The 16,155-nt window shown below is 40.2% G+C and overlaps 1 protein-coding gene across 5 annotated transcripts in view; it reads left to right on the forward strand.

Annotated features, from left to right (window-relative positions):
* Positions 1 to 16,155, forward strand: part of adam11 (ADAM metallopeptidase domain 11) — a 105,401-nt gene that overhangs the window by 13,311 nt on the left and 75,935 nt on the right. For all 5 annotated transcript variants that reach the window (XM_062957978.1, XM_016994520.2, XM_016994519.2 and 2 more), the window contains exon 3: positions 6,517 to 6,593. In XM_062957978.1, coding sequence (XP_062814048.1) covers positions 6,517 to 6,593 — 77 coding nt within the window. The remainder of the gene's footprint in view (positions 1 to 6,516; positions 6,594 to 16,155) is intronic.

Genomic DNA, 16,155 nt, shown 5'->3' on the forward strand with positions numbered 1-16,155 from the left:
GTAGGTGTATGCAAGTGTTAAGCTAGATTAAATGGGAGGCATGCAGAAGATCTCATCCATAATGAATAAGATAATCACTCAGCCACGGTGGGAGCAAAGGTAGAATTGCTGCTGGTGGCGGATAGAGGTGTTTGTGCACCGAGGGGATGCGGCACAATGCCGATAAGCACAGACAACTGCAGTGGGGAGGTGGTTCAAACTACAAATCTTCTTTTGTGATTATTGATTCCTTCTCAGTGTTGAGTATCCTTTATTTGAAATGCTTGGGACCAGAAGTGTTTTAGATTTCAGATTTTACCTCAAATTTTGGAAATACCTGATATCTTAGAGATGGGACCCAAGTCTAAATATGAAATTCATTTAAGATTATATATATATATATACATCATACACATACTCTGAAGATAATTTTATGCACATTACTTTTAATAATTTTGTGCAAAGGTTTCGCTATCTAGCCATGTGGACATTTGCAGATTTTCGAGTATTTTGGATTCTGCAATTACGGATAATGGATCCTTGCCATGTAGTTTTCTCCAAAACCAAGTACAGTAGAGTCTCACTTATCCAACACTCGCTTATCCAACATTCTGGATTATCCAACGCATTTTTGTAGTCAATGTTTTCAATATATTGTGATATTTTGGTGCTAAATTCATAAATACAGTAATTACTACATAACATTACTGCGTATTGAACTACTTTTTCTGCCAAATTTGTTGTCTAACATGATGTTTTGGTGCTTCATTTGTAAAATCATAACCTAATTTGATGTTTAATAGGCTTTTCCTTAATGCCTCCTTATTATCCAACATATTCGCTTATCCAACATTCTGCCGGCCTGTTTATGTTGGATAAGTGAGACTCTACTGTAAATTCAAAACCAGATGAAAAATCAAGCAACCTATAACTTGAGAAATATTCCATTTTTCTTACAACTCCCAGAATCAGTCAGCCAACAGAAGCCTCGGGTGGGATGTTGTAGCAGTGGTTCTCAACATCTGGGTCTCCAGATGTTTTGGCCTTCAACTCCCAAAATTCCTAACAGCTGGTAAACTACGTAGGATTCCTGGGAGTTGTAGGCCAGAACACCTGGGGACCCACAGGTTGAAAACCACTGCACTAAAGGAACTTATACTGTATATATTTTTAATGAGGCTGGAAATTGCAAGGTTCTATTGAAATTCATATTTAGTACATTTCGATATAAAATACTTTACAGTTTTTACACTACTGTGTGAGGACTGAACTGAGATTGTGAATTTAGAAGCTTCCTCCCAGCATATTTATTTTCTGTTCAGCATGGTTCAGGTGAAGTGTCCCTTAATTCCCTTGGGTGGGAGTCGGGTTGACTATTGCTTCCTTTTATTTTTGCTATAAATGGGACAAGAAATTAAAAGCAGACTAATAATTAATTCTGCTCCCTCTTGGGAATGGATTAATTGAGGGTAAATCCATAAACAATCCTGAACTGAACACAAAAAATTAAAAGGGATAGAAGCTGCAAGGAAGAAGTATTAATTTATGGTGCACAGGGCTCACTTCTTAACAGGGTTGGCTTTTCACATGTTACTTTGCATAAAGTATGGGGGTAAAGGAGAATTTGCAAATGTGCCTCTGTGATGGATGGAGAAGCTTCACCCTGTGAATGAAAACATTTGGCTTAATGTGTGCCATGAGGAGGCTACAGTTTGCTTTTTTGGTTTAATCTGGAGGCTGAGACACTGAAAGAACTATCCAGAAGGCTGTATCTCATTTCCAATGGGCAGTATCCTGCTTTGGTTTGCTTTCATTAATGCCACACAAACTGTTTAAATCTGAATTTAAAGTAGTCTCAAAAGCCACCTTCCTAAAGTTACCTTGGTATAAATGGCATGTCCAAATGTTCACAGTATTAGATTATTTTGGGTCACAAAAATGAAAGCTGCTGTGCTTTTTCTCCTTCTTGTCATGCGTGTGAATATATGTTTAATTGCATATCCATATCAACCGTCAGCATGTCTTGTTTTCTTGACATTCTGCCTGTCCACCTGTACCCCAATTAGATGGTTTTCTCACTTTTTCCCTTTCCCTTTTTCCTCTGTAACAACACAAGAAGAGACATCTCCCTCCCATGTATGTCTGGAAGTGTGTGTTTATGTGTCTGTCAGGAGAATTAAACACCACCTGATTCAGTTTAGGACATGACATTTAAAGTTTCCTTGCTCACTCACTTGGGCAGGAGGGGAAAGAGGATGGGATGGGGGATTAGGGGGAGGGATTGTAGGTCTCCATACTCTGAGAGAATGGGCTACAGTGGGCTACTGTGGTAGAAGGGAGATCCTCCTTGAGCCACGCAAAGTGACAGGTAAGTTAGGAAGGAAATACTTAATGGGGCTAGGACTCAACAAGCCAGGGGTTTGTGTAAAGAAACCAATAGCAAGCCTTCACACGTGGGCCATGAGCTCCCTCTCTCTGCCATGACTTCCTTTGCATACTTGCCCCAAAGTCCATGTGCTAAACTCAATGCTGTCATTTGGCTGGTTTGCCCTGATTCTTCAAAATCTTTTGGAAAGTCAAGTTAATTCAGAGGCTGGGTTAAGGATTCCTGTCTTACATCACAATAGCTTCTGCTTGACATTGGGTCCAAAAGTCTTTGAACGACACAGCCAATTTCTTGGTTGTTTTCGTGGTCTGTTCTCTGTCTCTTGCTTGCCTGTGGAAGATTATTTGTGCATTAATCCATCTCTGTGGTAGGGTGACATTGTGGCAGTTTTGAGCCCTTGATTCTCTATCCAAAGTAGAATTTGAAGCATGTTCCTACAAAGCTGTATTGACTCTCCAAAACCAGTTGGACGGAAAAGTTCAAACATTTTCCTTATGTTTTCACTGTATAGACAAGATGTCTTTTTTGTCACTCATTCATTGCATCTAAAAATGTTCCTTCCATCTTGCCCTTTCTCTGCCTTTTCCTTCACTCTCTCACCCACTTTCAAAACAGAAAGAGTTTTTGAAAAGGACATAGCAGCCAAACCAGAACTAGCCTTAATGTATTGAGTAAATTTTGTATTTGGTCTTAGTCACTCTCATGTTCTCCATGCTCTCTTCCATTATAGAGCCAAAAATCGCATTAGCCCAATTTGTTCCTGAAGTATTTGAGCAGGGCTTAATTTGAGCCAGGACTCCGTCCCAAAAGCTTTTAGGCTGCTGACTACTTTGCTCTCCTTCCTTCAGTCTTTCTACTCAATGCCAACCTTTCTGCCAAGTTCACACACACACCTCCTGCCTGTCCCTTGGCCTCGTATAAGGTTATTTTCCCGGCTGGATTGCCTTTATTTGTACTTCACAGTAGTCTTTGTGTGTATCCTGCTGATCTAAAAATCCACATTGTCCAGCTGGAATTTGGTCCTAGATTACATTAAATCAGTAATGGTACATTTCTGACAGATAGAAAAATTTTCCTTGGCAAAATATCTGTTTATGGAACTCACTGTCACAAGATGTGATGATAATTAGAAAGTTTTAATGGGGATACGAGCAGAACATTTAAAAATAAATTGTTACTTGCTGTCCATTTTTCCATTCAAGGGGCCCATGAATGGCATTCAGGATGAAAACTGGTACATACTTACCTTAACCTTCATAGAATTACTTAATAGAGACCACTTCCAGATCCTGATTGAGAACTATGCTGTATCTGGGTTCTGTTAGTCTATGTCAGCCCATTTACTACCATAGGCCACATAATCCAACCCACACAACTTTGTTGAACTTCAGTTGGCTTTTGTACATTACTGCGAACGTTTATTTAGATTTTATGTCATTATATAATTCTTGTCTGATTCTGTCTGACTATATTGGATTAGGTTATTGATGTTATACTCAATTCACCGATATTAGGTTTAATTTGATGTTACGTTTTTAATGCTGTATTCATATGTGGGGTCTTGTTGGGATTTTATGCCAATATTTATCTGTTTTTGAAAGGCATTGAATGTATGCCGTTGTTTGTTGGAATCCGCCCTGAGTCCCTTTGGGGTGATAGGACAGAATAGAAATAAAGTTGTTGTTGTTGTTGTTGTTGTTGTTGTTATTATTATTATTATCGAACTGTAGGTCTGTTTTCATCACCAGCCAGTCTTATACATTTACTGCCCTAACCCTCAGCAGTTTACCCTATTCCTGAATCTCATTGCCTCGTGTTTTTGCACATACCTGCCTTCCCTGTAATTTCTTAATACCCCACCATTTAGTCCTGATGCTCGCTATGTATTTTATGAATGTTATTTTACTGTTGTTGTTTTAATTATATATGCTGTTGTATTATTTTATCTGTTGATCGGGCTTGGTCCCCATATGAACCGCTCCAAGTCCCGTCGGGGAGATGGAAGCAGGTTATAAATAAAGTTTTATTTTATGACACAGCAAACAAGATAGATATGCTGGATTTCGTTTCACAAAATCACAAGTCGAACACTTCCCAAGTGTCTAGGACTGTGTGATGCATGATGCGTGCAGATCCCAGTAGGGTGGCCTTTTGCAGTTGACAGATCGTAATTTTGTCAATGTCTATTGTTTCCAAATGCCAGCTGAGATCTTTTGGCACGGCACCCAGTGTGCCCATCACCACCGGGACCATTATTATTATTATTATTATTATTATTATTATTATTATTATTATTATTATTAAAAAACCAGTACAAGAAAACCACACTAGAGCTGACAGCTGGCACAACAAAACATTGCATGGAAAGTTCCTTGACAAAATTGAAGGAAAAGCTGACAAGGAGAAGACCTGGCTCTGGCTCACGAATGGGACCCTGAAGAAGGAGACAGAAGGCCTGATCCTTGCAGCCCAGGAGCAAGCCATCAGAACAAATGCAATTAAGGCCAAGATCGAAAAATCAGCTGATGACCCAAAATGCAGACTGTGCAAGGAAACTGACGAAACCATTGATCATATCCTCAGCTGCTGTAAGAAAATTGCACAGACAGACTACAAACAGAGGCACAACTATGTGGCCCAAATGATTCATTGGAACTTATGCCTCAAGTACCACCTCACAGCAGAAAAGAACTGGTGGGATCACAAACCTGCAAAAGTATTGGAAAATGAGCACGCAAAGATACTGTGGGACTTCCGAATCCAGACTGACAAAGTTCTGGAACACAACACACCAGACATCACAGTTGTGGAAAAGAAAAAGGTTTGGATCATTGATGTTGCTATCCCAGGTGACAGTCGCATTGACGAAACACAACAGGAAAAACTCAGCCACTATCAGGACCTCAAGATTGAACTTCAAAGACTCTGGCAGAAACCAGTGCAGGTGGTCCCGGTGGTGATGGGCACATTGGGTGCCGTGCCAAAAGATCTCAGCCGGCATTTGGAAACAATAGACATTGACAAAATCACGATCTGCCAACTGCAAAAGGCCACCCTTCTGGGATCTGCACGCATCATCCGAAAATACATCACACAGTCCTAGACACTTTGGAAGTGTTCGACTTGTGATTTTGTGATACGAAATCCAGCATGTCTATCTTGTTTGCTGTGTCATACAATAAAATAATAAATCTGTGAATAATCAAATCTCCAAAAAATAACTGGGCTGACAGTATACTATCTTAAACCTGAGATCCATGTTCTTAATGTACTCCAATACACACATTAAAAAATAAATTCCATGGTCTCATCATGCTTTGAATGTGATTTCCTGCGTCCTGGTAGGGGGTTGGACTGGATGGCCCATGAGGTCTTTTCCAACTCTATGATTCTATGATCAGTTTGGGTGCCCATTCACTGGCTCTTGCAGCAAGCAAAGTCCTAAAATATTAACTCCATCCCTCCTTTGTTCTGCTTCCTTAGTCGTCCTGAAAATCCACATGCCAATTGGTATTCCACATTGGTGTGATTGTGAGAAGAAGAGATTGTAGTTATGTCCTCTTCCAGCTTGTTCCCTTGACCCTGCATGTCACTTGGCCCTGTTAGCGTGCTGTTGATCTGGAATTGGCACGGCTACTGCTTCCTTGGAAGAGCTGCGCCACTCAGTTCATAAGCAAATCCATCTGGGAAACTATACTGGCATGGGTCCAGAAATCTATTAAAATTGAATGTATTGAAGCTCAAAGTCACCTGGATTTCAGGCTTTATGAGTTGTTTTTCTTTAAAATTAGATGTGGGGCTCTTGGCAATGAGGTGGGGGCATACAATAGCATGTATAAAAACTATCTCTTGGTTGCTATTACCTGATATTTTGATAACAAGCTCTGAGCCTATCCTAGAATTAGCAACCCTGTTTTAACAAGGAGGGAGGAAGCATAAGGAGGGGAAAAGAGAAGCAACACAAATATTAAAAGAAATTAATATGATCAGATGCATTTGCATTTAGATTTGCAAAGCAACACGGCTGACTACTGTGGTTGAAAAACCCTATAACATCAGTACAAGGTATATAAGAGCTATGTAGCCAGCAATCTTAACTAAAGGCAGATACAACAGAAAGACCAATTCTTGTCTCTCTTTATTCCCTTTAGGTTATACATTTGGCCCAAGTGAGCTTCCTCATCCATGCCTTTGGCTCAGCCTTCACCCTGGACCTTGAACTGAACCAGTAAGTATTTTCTGTGGTTGTGATTTGCCTTTGGGAGCCAGTGTGTATGTGTTTGTGTAGCCAATGGTCACAATGGTCACAATGTGTTTGTGTAGGCAATGGTCACATTAATGACCACAAATCTGTGGTCATCAATGGCAACGCAGGCCAATGGTGGCAACTGTGTGTGGCTTCAGGAACTGTATTACTTCAGACTATGTGTAAATGCACATATATATACTCTTAATAAAAAAAAATTGAGCATGTCACATTCTAAGCTTAGATATGCTGGCTTGGGGATTCTGGGAGTTGTTGTAACCTGAGCTGTGGCCAGATCACAGAGAATGCTACTACATAAGAGAATTTATTTAAAATATGGGACAACATTATAAACATAAACCCAATTTAAATCCCTAGCAACGAGTGATTCTGATTATTCAAAGGAATGCTCAGGTTATTTTCAAAATTACCTTGATGGGGTAGAGAATCCATTCCAGGTATTCACCGACTTTAGCAGAGCTATCCAGGGTGCTGAACTTGTTTGGAAAAAGGGTTCAGTACCTCGGAAAACTTCTATAAAGCCAGGAGTATTTTCATTATCCCAGTAATATGGGAGCCATGAGCTATTCAAGGAATATTGAATAGTAAGGCTGCAAATGACCCTGTTTGAGACTCTGAAGAACTGTTTCTGGTGAGTGTATTAATACTGAGCTCGGTGCACCAACTACATTATGTAACAAAATTTGAAACATTTTCTGTTCCTGGTTTGAAAGTGTTATTTCCTATTTAATTGTGCAGTACTGACTTTGAAAGTCATTTTTATACTCCAGAAATTTCGTTTTTGTGCCAGCCATAAACTATGTTGAATTGATTGAAGCTCGATAAGATATGCATTAAAAAACCACAGTGAAATGTACTGTAGGATGTCCCGCAAAAAAAAAAAAAGTTTAATAAACTTTTCCCATGGTTTTTTTTTTTGTGAAAGAATCAATTAGGAAATGAGATTTATAACCCAAGAACAAAAATCGTGTTACATAGTGTTATGTTATTCAAAGATAGAGCTACGGTTTGGGACCCGCCTACCTTCGTGACCGTATCTCCTACCATAAACCTGTCCGATCTCTCCGATCATCAGGGGAGGCCCTCCTGTCGCCACTACCTATATCTCAGGCCCGCCTTGTGGGAACAAGGGAGAGGGCCTTTTCTGCTGTGGCCCCCCGTTTGTGGAACTCACTGCCCATTGAAATCAGGCAAGCCCCCACCCTTTTAGCCTTCAGGAAAGATTTAAAAACATGGCTCTTCCGGTGTGCTTTCGGAGAGTAAATGTTCTTTGCTACTCCCCCCAACATTTATCCTCTAGACTGGTTCACTATCTGATGTCCCTGTCCCTCGAGGTTTTTATTCTGATCCCTTTCTCACCCAGAGTTTTTGTGAAGAAGTGTATAATTATATTTTGTTTATAGATGACATGTGTATTTGATTTTGTTTGAACAGTCAGGTTTGGCTAAGTTTAAAATGGTGAGTATTTGAGTTGATGATGTATGGGGGAAGGTAGCCATCTTAAGGCAGGTTACCATAGCAACAGGGGCGGAGCCACCCGCCGTTTGGAAAGAAAAAGGGGGAATGTTTTAAAACCCGGGAGTCTGTGATTTTCTAGTCACAGTGGAGGATCTGGTTCTTGTGAGGAGAATCAGGTTGGCTCAAATAGAGGGATTTGAGTCAGATCTAAGTTGGACCAGACTAGGCAAGTTAGGTGACTTGTCTAGGGTCATTTATAGAGCCTGTGGATTAGGGAAAATTAATCCCAGGGGATCCAGGAGGATCAGGGTTTAGCGTAATCCAGAGAAAGAAATATTTTGAAAGTTTGACCACCTCATATCCGTTTGTAACCATTAAGCGAAGTGCCTTTAACAAGTTATATGAAACCATCAAGCTCTGTACCTGCAATAAACTTATTTTGATTTTATTCTAACTAAGCCTCTGTCATACTCTTATATTAAGTTAAGTAACAACAACATCTGAAGTAAAACAAATAGAGACAGCTTAAAAGAACCAGTGCCATCTGCCTGACGTCTCCTCCATTGGTGGCAGCGAAGAAGATAGTCAAACAAATAATTAATTAACATCATCTCTCATAAAACATCTTTATTAATTGGTGGTATCTGTGTGTGTGTGTGTAGGATCAGAGGGATTCCATCTCTGTCACACATTCATGTCAGACACCTCACCTCTGCACATATTGGTGGCAAGCGGAGGGGATCAAAAGGATTCCATTCCCTGTCACCCTCAGTTCTGTACAGTTTTTAATTTAGTTTTTAATTTAGTTTTTAATTTAGTGTTCATGCGGCCCGCCCTTGTTATACTGCTGTTTTGATCTTATGTTGTACTGTTTATTTTTATGTATTGTATTATTTAATTGTATTATGATATGGTTATATTGTATTTGTCCTGGGCATGGCCCCATGTAAGCCGCCCCGAGTCCCCGTTGGGGAGATGGTGGCGGGGTATAAATAAATTATTATTATTATTATTATTATTATTATTATTATTATTACTTTATGTGTTCATATTTGATTCTTGTGCTTTAAGAGGGAAGTAGAACACATTATCTAACACAGAGCTTTCTCATGAGGCAGAATGAGGCAGCCAGTTAAGGCAGCTGATTTTTATTCTCATGACAGAACCAGCATATTGTTAGCTATTTAATATATTATTACTGTATTTTTATTATTGAGTGGAGAAGAGATACTTGTGTGAGCTTGGATTCCCAAAGACCTTGACAATAGGAATCTTGACTTTGAGGAAGGGACAACACTGGCTATTCTGCTCAAGATGGCAAAATGATATGGGGCAGCCCTGCTTGTTGGAGCTGCGTTGTGTCCTCCTCTAGGCTCTTACTCGAGAAGTCCTCTTACAATGCTATCAGGACTTCAAAACAACTTTCCTTAGCTGGCTCTGACCAGTGAGGTACTCTGGGCCCTTCCAGACAGGCCCTATATCCCAGGATCTGATCCCAGATTTTCTGATTTAAATTGGATTATATGAATCAGCACTGCCAGATAATCTGGGGTAAACAGAAAACCTGGGATCAGATCCTGGGATATAGGGCCTGTCTGGAAGGCTCCCAGGCTGTATCTACACTGCCCTATATCCCAGGATCTGATTTCAGATTATTAGACAATGTAGACTCATATCATCCAGTTCAAAGCAGATAATCTGGGATCAGATTCCGGGATATAGGGCAGTGTATATCCAGCCTGAATCTTGGCTCAATCTGGCAGGCAACCTACAGTAGACATTAATACGTAGCAGTAAAGCAAAAGGAAAATCACGTGTGAGGCATTTCTGAGAAGGAAACTGGAACTATAAATACTAAACTGCATATCATCATACACATTTATGGTCCTACAGTATTTAGAATGCTGAGTTCAGTTTGAGTTTCCTTGTATCAAACACCATTAACATATAGATTGAAAAATGTGGATATGTGGAGATTAGAAGTATCCAAAGATTATTGGTAGAAACAGTAGATCCTTTTTCTTTCACAACCACACAGTTAGATTTCGGGATCATGCGAAAGAGATAGGCAAAAGGACATCTTTTCACAAAATATAATTAACACCAGATCCTGGAAAAGATATGTTTGGTCCCATTGCCAAATTGGCTCAGTGGCTATGCTAATTCTGTGAGGGATTCTGGGTTTTGCAGATAACTGCTAGGAATTGGAATTAACTGACATTATTATGCTCATTAATACAGATGCTTTTTAAAAGGAATGATACACATTTGTCATGGATACATGGTTAGGATTCGTGATTATGAATGGAACCCCCCTTAGTGGATCTTGACTAAAAATAAGACATTATATTCTTTCTGCCTGTCCCTATGTGTGGAAACAATACTGGATTAATTGAACTAATGATGCACAGGGATTCTTTGGTTATATTCCAATCCCTGGGCATGTAAATAATACAGGCAATAACACTTCTGACCATATAAAAAATGCCTGCATTTCAACACCATGAACCCAAGTCCATGGAAGACTGGTAGAAAGTGAGCTGCCTTGATCCACTTTGTCTTTCTGCTTAGAAATCTGTTTTTTTTAATGTACCAATGAGACATTTTGTGGAAACCATAGCAGAAAACAGGGAAATTCCAGACAGGAAACAATCATGGCCAGCTAACACCTCCCAACAAAAGATCCCCCAGGCAGGAAGCAGCTAGGCTTTGAAGCTGCAAGGCTATTCAATGCTAATCAAGCTGGCCAATTGCAACATTCACACTTACCTCCAACAAGCAAGAGTTCTTTCTCCCACCCTGGACATTCCACAGATATATAAACCCCACTTGCCTAGTTTCCAACAGACTTCACAATCTCTGAGGATGCCTGCCATAGATGAAACGTCAGGAGAGAATGCTTCTGGAACATGGCCATACAGCCCGTAAAACTCACGGCAACCCAAAAGAGCATTGTTTACCTCCGTAAAGATGAACAGATGGCATAAGTGTTCATGGACTAGTGTTCATTTCAACATATGCATGGAATATTAACCACAATTTGCAGGTATACACATATGGATGTATGAACTAAGAAAGAAAGAGAATGGGCCTGTTGCATTCCCAAGGATTCAGTTCCAGAAACCACTGTGGATGCACTAAAAATGAAGACGATCATACCTGTATTATTAGATAATAACGCAAGTGCACATACTTTAGTGTGTCCTTATTCACATTGCTGCTATTTAGCAATATGGGGGTGTGGCAACCTGTGGTGGCTGGAAATCATGTGTCTGGACCCCATAGATCCAGAGGGTTCACTGTATAAAAACATGATAAAATGTGAGATACAGCTTTAAGACAAAGCATGGGTGACCATTCACAACAACAACAGTTTGCGGTGATGGAATTATCCCAATTTTGCTTTCCTCATTAACATCTGTAATGGGACAGAAAACCACGGGAGTTGTTCAAGCTCTTGTTGCTAGAGAATGAGCATAGTATAAAGAACATATTTGCGGAAATCATAAAGGACAGGAAGCCTGCTGAGCTGCCACATGAGGATGGGTGAGATGTGCACGGTCGGACTCCTTGGTTTGGCAGGAGTTCAAGCTTATAAACAAATGCACGTGACTGAGCATAACTGGACAGGGGCAGCATTGACTGTGTAGCTGTACTGTTGAATTTGTATTCCTTACGGCCTTATAGGGGAAAGGACTCTAAATGCTCAGCTGCTTCTGCATAAATATGAGGGAATGCATACGTTTGCACTATGTGGAATGGCTGCTTATGGAGGTGATGAAACATTTGCATCTTCAGATTATCAAAGCAGATAATCCACATTATCTGCTTTGAACTGGATTATATAAGTCTACACTGCTATATACACTGCCACTGCCAATTCAAAGCAGATAATCTGGATTTTATATGACAGTGTAGTCGGGCCTAAGATTCCTCACTGGAGAAAGGAAGCGAATCTGTCCATGCTCCAAAGCACACTGTGGTTCAGGGCACAGTCCTAGCGATGAAAACAGGTTCTTAGGACTGAGCCTTAGTTCAAGTAGACTCTGCCACTCAGAAACTATAATACTACTACTACTACTACTACTACTACTACTAATAATAATAATAATAATAATAATAATAATAATAATAATAATAAATCTTTATTTGTACCCCGCCACCATCGACCCGAAGGGACTCAGGATGGCTCACAGAAGCACTCCAAGTACCGCATATAAACAACAATATATAAGTATATACACAGTGACATAAGTATAAAAACAACAACACATAAAATTCCAGATAATAAAATTGTACAAATTGTAAAAATTATAAAATTTTCTAAAACACAGTAGAGCCTGTGAATAAAGCTGGCTATCTGCAGTAACAAATCAAAGTGCGAAGTGACATAATAGGTGGATCATCAGGCTGACCACAAATTACACAAGGTTAAAGGCCTGTCTGAAGAACCATGTTTTTAAACTTGCCTGAAAAGCTTGACTAGGGGCTAATCTAATTTCTTTAGGGAGGGCATTCTATAACTGGGGAGCCACCACCAAGAAGGCCCTCTCTTTCATCCCCACCAGCCATACTCGAGAGGGTGGTGGGACCAAGAAAAGCCCCCCCCCCAGCAGATTTCAATGCCCATGCTGGTTCATAGAGGAACATGCGGTCTCAAATATAAGTTGGACCCAAAGTGTATAGGGCTTTATAGGTAATCACCTGCACTTTGAATTGGGCCTGAAAACTTGTTGGAAGCCAGTAGAGCTGCTTAAAAGGGGGCATGGTATGCTTCCTAAAGCTTGCCCCAGTTAATCTGGCTGCCGATCTTTGCAATAACTGCAGTTTCCAAGTCGTCTTCAAAGGCAGCCCCACATAGAGTGCATTGCAGTAGTCCATTCTAGATGTAAGTAAGGCATGGACCACTATGGCCAAGTCAGGCATTTCGAGGTACAGTTGCAGCTGGCAGTTTTAACTATGCAAAGGCTCCCCCAAGCTCCACCGGCACCTGAGCTTCAAGCATCAGCAATGAATCCAGGAGGACCCCAGACTGTGGATCTGTGTCCTCAGGGGAGTCCTCAGGGGCAATTGCCACCCTATATCCGGATTGACCTCACAGCTGACCAGGAAAACCTCGGTCATGTCTGGATTAAGCCTCAGCTTGTTGACCCTCATCCAATCCATCATGGCTGCCATACACTGGTTTAGGATCTGGGGAGCTTCATTGGAATTAGGTGGGTCTGATATATTGCAGAAATGTCTTGATGAGGAGTAATAGGTTTGTCTCATTGTGTGTTCTTGGTGTTCGGGTTTCTCTGTGTGTAAATACTGCAAGAAGTGGTTGCATGATTAAATTTATGGACATTTGCTGGCAATCATAAGTGATGATGGAATTAAAGTCCTGTTAGTATGTACACGCAGGACCATGTGGGTGAGACTTGGGTTCATCTACATTGTAGAATTAATGCAATTTAATACCACTTCAACTATTGCGGTTCAATGCTATGAAATCTTAGGATTTGTAGATTGGTAAGTCACCAGCAGTCTTTGCTAGAACTACAGCTCCCGTGGTTCCATAATACTGAGACATGGCAATTAAAGTGGTGTCAAACTGCATTCATTCTACAGTATAGATGCAGCCAGTGTGCTTGAGGGCATGCTCACTGCTCACAACTGCAGAGCATGGGACACCATTTCAGTATTTCTGCCTGTTTTGTGAGCATGGATGAATAATGTGCAAATATGTGAACAGCTTTGTGACAGTATTGCGAGAATGCCTGGGCATGTGAGTGCACTGATTTGCTGTTCCATGACCTGCGTGGTATTGTGAACACATTTACCACCCCCACTCCCTCCCAAGTAGTTACCAACAATGTGTGAATAGCTGTGTCTGTGGGAGGTGGTTCTTTTTTTATCTTTCCATGCTCTGTGATACAGCAGACTCTGAAAGCTGTGATTAGGTGAGTGCCCTTGAATATTTAATGGGGCATCTGGAATCATTTCTGCCCTCCTGGCTCTATCCTGAAAGTAAATTAAGCTCAAGGCACTGGGTTACCGTAAGACGAGGTGGCTGATGATCATTCTTGGACTGTAACTAGAAACTGTGTGATTCACCAGCATGTCAGGTAATTGAGTTTCACCCCTTGCCATCAGTGCCTGCTTTCATTGGGAGCCCAAATGCCCCAATAATTAATTTGAGACACATTTTCACATCTGAACCTATTTTCAGTGTTGGGATTTGTCTTGGGACTACAAATTAAGAGGAGAAATATACTGCCAATAGCCAAGGGACCAAGGCTTGCTGCATTCTCTTGTGTATATATCTGTGTCTTTGGCTCCTATATGTATCTTTGAACATTATTTAATTGTAAGGTGGGGTATACTAAATAAACCAATAAAATGTGTCTAATGAATAATGGCATCAGAGATGTGTAGAATGGCTTTCCATCACAACAATCCCAAGCAGTCTCCATACGTCTAGAGCAGGGGTCCCCAAACTAAGGCCCGGGGGCCGGATGCGGCCCACCGAGGTCATTTACCTGGCCCCCGCCCTCAGTTTTATAATATAATATATTGTATATAAATATAATATTGATAATAATATTATAATGTAATACAATATAACACTAATAATAATACCATATAATAATATTAATTATATATTCTATATTACATATAATATTACTAATAATATTACAGTATAGTGGTATAGTTCAATATAGTAATATATAATGCTAATATTGTGCTATGCTAACAATATATATTGTATGTACATATAATTTGTAAGCCACTCTGAGTCCCCTTTGGTGTGAGAAGGGTGTGATACAAATGTAGTAAATAAATGCAGTAAATAAATAATAAATAAATTTTAGACTTAGGCTCGCCCAAAGTCTGAAATGACTTGAAGGCACACAACAATAACAACAACAACAACAACAACCCTAATTAACTTGACTATCTCATTGGTCAGAAGCAGGACCACACTTCCCATTGAAATCCTGATCAATGTATGTTGGTTAAAATTGTTTTTATTTTTAAATATTGTATTGTTCTTTCATTGTTCTTGTTGTTCTTATTGTTGTTGTTTTTGCACTACAAATAAGACATATGCAGTGTGCATCAGAATTTGTTTGTATTTTTTTTTCAAATGATAATCCGGCCCCTCAACAGTCTGAAGGATTGTGGACCGGCCCTCGACTTAAAAAGTTTGAGGACCCCTAGTCTAGAGTGTTATTTCTCAGACTCAACTTGCCAAGGAGATACCGGTAATCTCAATTCCCAGTAGTTGTGGGTCAAACTCAGTGTTAAGCAGAATGTGTGTTTCCAATGAGCAACAAAATTTTCCATTCACAATGAGATTTGCCTCAGCAGTTAGATTTGCAAATTAAGCCTATGTTTACTGTCCACCTAATCTAAATGTAAGATATGTAGGTAAGAAGAAGTGTGTGCTGTAGCTAATAATCTTTCATAAATGCTCCCCCTCTGAAAGAATTCTCCTTGCCTGAATATTCAGATGGAGGTTCAACAGTAGTCTAAAAGAGACCTGGAGGTTGCAGATGGCAAACTTGAGGGAGGAACATAAAAAGTATGATGTCCAAAGACTTTGTGTGCCACTAAGCTCCCTTATGATAATGCGCTTGTGCATGCACTCAAGACAACTGTCAACTAGAGACTAAATGGTAGCAGCTTTCTAAGCAAAAGTGGCAGGGCAAAATAGTGATAGGAAAATGCTATAAGAGAAGTGGCATTGACCTTTGTGGCAGTAGTAGTGGTGACAGACTTATTATCTTTATGTATACCTTGCTTTCCCCCCCAAACTGGAACTCATCTATGGTTTGATTGCTTATTAAAAACTTGGTCTAATCAATCTATATGATTCTGAGTGCATCTACACTGTGAAATTAATGCAGTTTGTCCACATTTGTTGCACTAGAGCACTGAAATACCTTTTCACCACAAAACACTCTGTCCAGGTAATCCAGTAAAGCGATATCAGTTCTCATGAGATTTGCCAGAAGTGCAGGCGGAGAGAAATGTGGGAGACAAATGTTTGTCCAGATCAAGGCGCATGGAACTTCAGAGG

Source organism: Anolis carolinensis, chromosome 6, assembly GCF_035594765.1.
Source record: "Anolis carolinensis isolate JA03-04 chromosome 6, rAnoCar3.1.pri, whole genome shotgun sequence".
NCBI classification, from domain to species: Eukaryota; Metazoa; Chordata; class Lepidosauria; order Squamata; family Dactyloidae; genus Anolis; species Anolis carolinensis.